Below are 8241 nucleotides of genomic sequence, written 5' to 3'. Positions count from 1 at the left end.
TTTAAAATTATAAAATGATATAAGAAAATACTAGCAACTCTTCCTTGAAGAGTGATATACCTCATGATTAATTCCGCCATGTCAGCTCAGAGAGAATTCAGGTCTTTCCTGTTGTACCCAACATCCATGATTTCAGTCACCCTCCATCGTTCCTTTTCCTTGTCAAAAAAAGAAGCGATGGCCTCCTCACCATACTTCCTCTCTCTATAAATTTTCTTTCCCTCAATATTTACTTTGAATTGTCTATATTGTTATGTTACTTTTAATAACCCAATATTTACAGTAATCAACATTTTTTAGAAGTGACATTTATTTGGTAAGGCATAACATTTTTTATAGAAAGAAGAAAATTCTAATTTTTGAAATAGTCACACAAATATCTAGTGAATGGATGTAATTTCATAATTTTTTGTTACATATATATTTTTTATTTAATTTTTGAGGATAATTTAATTATAATTTGGGCAATGGTGTATTTTGTAATGCATAACTTTCTTTGTATGCATTTGAATTAACTTATATTTTTTGTTTTGAAATGATATCAATACCTACAAAAGAGATATTTTTTACAACTTGTTTTCTCTATTTTTCAAATTTTCCACATCCGTAAAACACAATCCTTAATGTTCGATGAAAAACCAACATTCATAAGAAATAAAAAATACATATATTAATAAAATTAAATATATTAAAAATTATACTATTTGAAAAGCTTATAATAAGGACTAAACAATTATAGAAAAACTTCTAAATGAGTACGTTTGACCCCCCAAAAGATAATGTAAAAGTGGTTTTTTATTAGCATTTTGATAGGTGCAAAGGAGACTCCATTGTAGGCATGATTTAGAAGTAGAGAGGTCCTATCTAAGAAATTTTGATCTAAGAGGCTTTGATCTAACTCTCCTCGATTAATTACTTTAAATGGGACCTCTCAAATATTAATTCATTATATTTTCTAAAACATGTATGATTTCAGCAAAAATCAAGATGTATAAAAAAGTGTAACCCAGTATTGTGGAATCACCCTATGTAGATTATAAAGAATTGAATGAATCAATCAAGTAGGATTATTTTCCTTTCCCATTTATTGATCAAGTTATAGACAATTTAGTTGGCAATAGTTATTTCTCATTTATTGATGGTTTTATCGAGTACAATTAGATCCAAGTAGCTCTTGAGGATTAGGAAAAAATCACTTTTGCTTGACCTTGGGCTACCTTTAGATATAGAGTTCTTACATTCAAGATTTTTAATGTGTCTGCAACATTTCAAAGGGCAATTTTGGCCTTTTTTGCATATTTGACTACTACTTGTGTGGAGGTATATATGGATGATTACATTGTTTATGGGAAAAAAGTTTGAAGAAGCATTTGAAAGACAAAACAAGGTTTTTACAAAGGATTACAGATAACCATCTATCTCTTAATCATGAGGAATGTTCCTTAATGATGACTGGGGGAATTATTTTGTATTGTCATGTTTCAAAATAGGGGATCAAAGTGGATCCTAAAAAGATTGAAATTATTTAGTAGATAGAGGTTCCTAAGACCCAAATTGATATTAGAAGTTTTTTTTGGCATTCAAGTTGTTATAGAAGATTCCTTAAGGGATTTAGTAAAATTGTTGGTCCCTTGTTTACATTGCTGGAAATGAAACTAGATATATCCTATTTCTTTGGGCTAAAACAAGCATTTCTAATCCATCCCTATGCTCAAGCGATTGCAATGTATTTATAGAATTTATATTCCATATCTACCCAACCAGTCCACTAAGAAAATGTATTTGTGATCCATTTTTTGAGGGGCCGTTAACAAAACTTAAAGAAAACTAAAACTGATGTCCTTCATCCTACCACCTTTGTCTAAGTCATTTCCTATCATGAATTCCTCCTTTCATATGACGAATATAAAACAACTCTTGAATTTATTTTATCCCTTGAAGTATAGTTTTTGGATCATTTTGAAGGTTTTAATTTAATTAAGAAATATGGGATATATCATTATTTTATTATGACTATGTTTTTCACAATTTTTGGGTACCCTAATTTTTGGAAGTCTCCAAGTTATCAACATAGATGAAGGAATTATTCTTTAGTTTATTTGACCAAACTATTATTCATCATGAAGAAGATTATATAATCATGAAATTACATTAGAGTGATTTGATAATGCAATTTATCTTTGTTGGAGAAAGATAGCACAGTGTAGTGTGCAACTACAACTTGCATGAAACAAATACTTTGTCCATTAATTTAGGAATGAATGATGCTCCATGATTTTTCATGAATGTTGGAATATGTTGGGAGCCTAGAGGATCCTTCTCTACCTTCTCATAATCTCTGCAAATCCTTGCCTAGAGTTTTTTGGAGTTCATTTCTTGAGCTCTTTGTTGTAACTATTTTTTAATCTTCTTCTTGTCATGGTTTATTTAATAACTCATTCATCTACGTTGTAACATCTTGCATAGTCTTCTAAACACTACTTTGTTTGAAGGTTTTGATTCTTAGTGGTAGGGTGCCTCTTCTAAACACTATTTGTTTGAAAGAAAAGATTCTCCCAAGTGGTTTCTTAGGTTCCTCAGGCCGATGATGGTGATGGTAATGCGCCTCAGGTTGTTGCCCTTGTTGTGGCCCTTGTAAATGAAAGCTATCTTGTTGCTTTGCCTCAAGTGTGTGTGGATTTATCTTTTGGTGGTGGCATCCCGATTGATCAATTGAAGGATGATGGATGGTCTTCAATGGTGGTTGACCCTCCCACTTCCCAGATTGCTACTGGATCTTTTTCTAGTCCTTTTGATTCTTATATTTCTGTTGTCCCTGCCTCTCTGGATGATGCTATTGTTCCTTATATTGGTGGGATGTCCTCTATTTTGGAGCCATCTTATAGGCAAAGCACTTATTCTAGGGTTGAGGAGTGGTGGATTACTGTTAAAGGTAATAAATCTGAATCCTCGAAGTCCTCTTTTGATATGACCCTTTTCTCCCACAAGTGCAGATCAATTCCTTGATCTGTCTTGGTTGGGTTGGGGCTACTTGTTGGTCTTTGTCTTTTGCAACCTTTTGTTTCTTGTTGGGGGTCCTTCTTGCATTGTCCCCCATCTTTTGTATAGTTTTACCCTGTCTCACTTTTGTACTATATCATTGGGTGGACTTTTAGGTTTACCTTAAGGTTCGGATTTCAGGTCCTTCAAAAACCTATTTTGTAAAGGGTTTTAGATCCCTTCAAAACTTGATTTCCCTTAACCAAAAACATCTTTCACACTCATAGAGATATATAAAAATCAATTTGGATAACAGTTATTTAATAAAAATAAACAAGATATCTACTTGACATTTTACCTTAAGCAATCTATATAACTTCCAATTATTACTAAAAACCACTATTACATTAATATGCTTAGAAGAGATAGATGATTTTAATAAGTTAAATGTGAGACAATTTATGGTCTCATTATATATACATGTCCAATCATCAGGTGAAAACCTTTTAGGTTTTTCTCTATGTCTTTTAAACCTTAAAACAAGCTAAGTTGGAGGTTCTTCACCGCCTTCTAAAGATTCATAGCTACATGAGTTTTCCTCAACTTATTTCCTATCTAGGGGTCTTGATTCAATTTTATTAGGTGTAGAAAGAAGTTGAATTACATCTTCCTCATTTTTTTATTTTGAATGTAATGTAATAAAACAAGGATTAGATTCTCTAAACATAAATATTTATTAGCTTCTATGCAACAAGATCCCAAAGCTAGTATCCTTTGACACCATAGCTATACCCAACTAAGGTACATTTCACAACATTGCTCTCAAACTTTGTTTGCTTCTTCTTTGACACATGTACATATGCATCACAACCAAAAAAAATATGATGTCTTAATATAAAAATAAAACTCTTATATTATAAAATTGTGGAACTCAAAAAAATAAACATATAAATTTTCTATTAAAACTAGATTTCATCCCTATTGAATCTTTTCAGTTTGTAATAAAAATTTGAAGATAATAATGAGTATTACATTTTTGTTTGATATAATTCAGCTTCTAAAATTTATTTTTAATAATCATGCTTAGATTATTGAAGTTGGATTTCTTTTAAATTTTACATGTCAACCTTGAATCTCCTCACTTTTTTCTATACTATTTAAAAAACCTTAAGCTTAAATATTCTCCTAATCTTTCTCTAATGCTTATATGACACTCAAAATAAATCTTGTAATAAATGAAAAAGTAGTAAAAGAAGAATTAACATTTGGAACTTCTCCTTAACAATCTAGTAGGTAGATGTAGACCAATTTTCATGGCTGTCTGGATTCATATTTCTAGTATGACCCTAGTATCCTCAACCGAATGTGAGATATCTATTGGTAATTGAAAACCTCCATGAATACCATTAAATGTATCTCTAATTTTTTCCAATCTCTCAACTATGTTTTCCGTGTTTGTTTGTTGTTGAGACAATTCCCTTGTGCAAACCAGTCGCACTTCCATAAAATGGGCGAGGCATGACAAAACCATTGTTATTTCTAATTCATTAACATTTGTAAGGATGGCCTTATCAACCACTTCTCTAATTTTATTTGGAAAATTCATTCCTACCCATTTGCAAAGATTGATTCCCTCTACAAACATGTTGTCCATAGGTTTCCTTCTTGTCAACAACTCTAAAAGTAGAATTCCATAACTATATACATCTCCTTTTGTAGAGACTCTTCCACCCATTGCATATTCTACAGTTCAACATAGTGGTTAGTAACTTTCAATCTATTTGAAGCATTTATATAATATATGACATCATAATATTAAGAATGCAAAATCCATATCTGGTGCAATATAGCTAATAGAACCTTTTAGTGCGTTCACAAAAGTTACTGAATCCACAAAATTTCAAATAATAATTTTAAAATACCAAAATCTGCTACATATGAAATCATATCATCACCTAATAATATATTATTAGGTTTCAAGTCACAGTGAATTACTTGTACAAAACATTGATGATGTAAATATCTCATTCCATCTCTATTGCTATCCTTAATCGATCACTCAAGTTTAAGATGCATTCATCTCCACTCAAGTTTAAGATGCATTCGTCTCCTTCAGAAGGATATAACAACTGCTCCAAACTTCCATTTGACATAAAAGGAAGAATCAAAGCTTTAATCTCATTGTTAGAACAAGCTGATATGATCTTAATTATATTCCGATGCCTAACCCTTTTCAATATCTTACACTCTTTACTAAAAACATTGATGAGCATTTTACTCTTGCAGATTGAAAACTTTAACTGCAACATTTCTACCACTTTCTACCACTGTTTAAAACCCCTTTATAAATAGATCCAAAGCTACCAATCCCTATAAGATTTGCCTCACTAAAGCCACCAGTTGCAGCTACAGGTTCATCATACAAAATTCGTGGGGGCCACACTTTGAGAGGAGGGATCTTTCTATGCCTCAATCTATAAGAAAATGCTCCCAACACAGAAGATAGGATGAAAATTGAAATGCCGATCACAACAGGGATTATCACATTTCTGGAGACTGATGGGTATTTGTGCTCGGAATGAGAACATGCCGGTAAGTTTATCCATGTGCCACAAAGCCAAGGCTATTCATAAGTTCTGAGACATCCAATTCTGCAAAAACTCTTCCTTGTGGGACCTCTCCAGTTAACCTGCTTGAAGACAGATTGATATTCCGGAGCATTTTCATATCTTTAAAATTCCCTGGTATTGTACCTGTCAAGTTATTGAAGGAAAGATCCATGACTTGAAGATTTACCAGTTTTGCAAGAGAGGTAGGAATTGGACCTGTAATTGCATTCCAAGACAAATTTAGATACTCTAATGCGATGCAGCTTGCGATTGCACCTGGAATGCCATTAGAGAACTTGTTCATTGATACATCTATAGCCCGGACCATTACCATATTGCTCATGTCTAAGAGAGAACCTTGTAACAAATTTCTGGACACGTTAAAATAGAATTGGAGATCTGGAAGAGCAGCAACTTCTGGAGGTATGTTGCCTGCTAGATTGTTGTAAGCCAAATCCAGCAGCATCAGAGATCGGCATCTCCCTAAAATAGCAGGGATTTCTCCTGACAAATGATTGTGATCAAGATAGACGTAGCGTAGTTGTGTGAGGTTGCAAAGAGTATCCGGAATTTGTCCTGACAGCTTGTTCTCACTTAGTGATAAAAAACCAAGCATTTTTGCATCACCCAAACCGTTTGGGATGCTCCCATCTAAATTGTTTTTCTTCAGATTTAACCTTTCAAGTTTGGGTAGTCTACTCAGGGTGGATGGTATATTCCCTATGAAAAGGTTGCTGCTTAAATCTAGCAATGTCAACTCTGTGAGATTGCTAATCTCCTCTGGAATAATTCCTCCAATCTCATTTGATCCCATTATAAACAGAGACAGACTATTTGAAAGCAGGCCTACTGAAGAGGGAATGACCCCGGTGAAATTATTCCAGGCCAAATCTAATACATTTAATTTGGAGCACTTAGCTAAGGCTGTTAAAATGGGTAGATGGTTACTTCCACTCACGAAATGATTCTCCCTTACCTCAAACCGCCTAAGCTGGAGCAATTTAGCAAACTCTAAGGGCAGCGTACCCTCTAGTTCGTTAATGGCTAACACTAGCTGCTCAAGTTGAGTGCAATTCGAGAGGGAGCTTGGGACTTTTCCAGTGAGTTGGTTTTCCCATAATATAAGTTCCTGCAATTCTGACAGTTTGCCAAGTTGCCAAGGTATATCACCTGTCAACAGGTTGTCCGGTAATGACAAATTTTGGAGAAGACTACAGTTGGAAAGGGTAGCAGGAATTGGTCCGGTGAAGTTATTTAGGCCGAGAAAAAGAAGTTTGAGCTGGGTAAGCGTACCCAATTCAACAGGAATGACGCCATGTAATCTGTTTCAGCCAAAATCTAATTGAATTTAGGAGGACATGTTTGCTATGAATGATGGAATTGTACCTGTCAGTTGGCTCATCGCTAATGCCATGGTCTCTAACTTTGACAGACGGCCAAGCTGGGGCAGAATGCTGCCCGTTAGATTGTTATAAGACAGAGTAAGAGATTGTAAAGAGCGGCAGTCTCCTAACTCGGTGGAATAGAAACCTTCAAATATTTTCTAGACAGTCGGAGATTTCTTAACCGAAAAAGCCTTCCCAACTGAGGTGGAATTTGGCCTTCAAAGCTGTTATTTTTAAGAACAAGTGTTGAAAGGAAAGAGAAATTTGCCAGGTAAGGAGAGATGTAACCGAGTAAAGCCATACCTGTGAGATTCAAGGAATTTACACGCTCTAGGCGAGAAGAACAGGCGACACCAATCAAGTTGCAGAGGGTGTGATTGGGAGACCAATTGTCCAAGGATTTATACGGGTCAACTAGCACCGCCTTATTAAAAGCCAAAAGTGCATCTTGATCAGAAGAAGAAGATTTGTGTGATGTATGAGTTATCACAGGTGTGAAAGCTAAAAGGAATAACGCTAGCAGAGAAAGCATTGTGACTTGAATCAAAGATAGAGAAAAATAAAATTCCTGAGGGAAGGGACAACTCCATTAGGAATCATTTGTTTCTTACTTGAAAAGAAATTGAAGTTTTGCGAAAGTGGAAGAATCTTCTTTAAATTGATTATTGAAAACTATGGATATGACACACAATCCACCAGTTATTTCTTGGCAGCATTGTCGATAACTATCAGCTACATTATTAGCTTTCTTACGGAGTTTTATTATATATTGAAAATATTGGAAAAACCATTTTACATATTTTTTATTAGATCATGTATATTTTTCCATACAACACTTCTTTGAGCCTCTTGACTAAAAGTTGTTACAGTCAAGTCTATTGGGAATCATTTCTTTCTTACTTGAAAATAAATTTTAGTTTTGGAAAAGTGGATGTATCTTCTCTCGATCAATTATTGAAATCTATGGATATGACACATAATCCACCAACAGAATTGTTGATCACTATTAGCCATCTCATCAACTTTCGTAGGTAGTTTTAATTTATATTGAAAATGTTGAAAATTTTATTTTACATTTTTTGGATTGGATTATGTATACCATCCCATACAAAACTCGTTTGAGCCTATTTACTACAAGTTTGTAATCTAAGTCCATTAGGAATCATTTTCTTTTTCTTTACTAGAAAATAAATTAAAGTTTTAGAAAAGTTGAAGTATCTTCTGTCAATCGATTATTGAAAGCTATAGATATGACAAGCAATCCATGG

At 33.8% G+C, this 8241-nt stretch overlaps 1 protein-coding gene across 1 annotated transcript; it reads right to left on the bottom strand.

Moving 5' to 3' along the window:
• Positions 1-5577: 5577 nt before the first annotated feature.
• On the bottom strand, positions 5578-7505 carry LOC131037222 (putative leucine-rich repeat receptor-like serine/threonine-protein kinase At2g24130). Its single transcript, XM_059219066.1, has 3 exons — positions 7277-7505; positions 7013-7118; positions 5578-6910 (listed from the first exon to the last, which is right to left on the bottom strand). Exons 1-3 carry the CDS (start codon positions 7503-7505, stop codon positions 5578-5580), a joined length of 1668 nt encoding a protein of 555 aa, XP_059075049.1.
• Positions 7506-8241: the final 736 nt, after the last annotated feature.

Source organism: Cryptomeria japonica, chromosome 4, assembly GCF_030272615.1.
Source record: "Cryptomeria japonica chromosome 4, Sugi_1.0, whole genome shotgun sequence".
NCBI classification, from domain to species: domain Eukaryota; kingdom Viridiplantae; phylum Streptophyta; class Pinopsida; order Cupressales; family Cupressaceae; genus Cryptomeria; species Cryptomeria japonica.
This window is presented reverse-complemented; position numbering and strand designations above follow the sequence as displayed.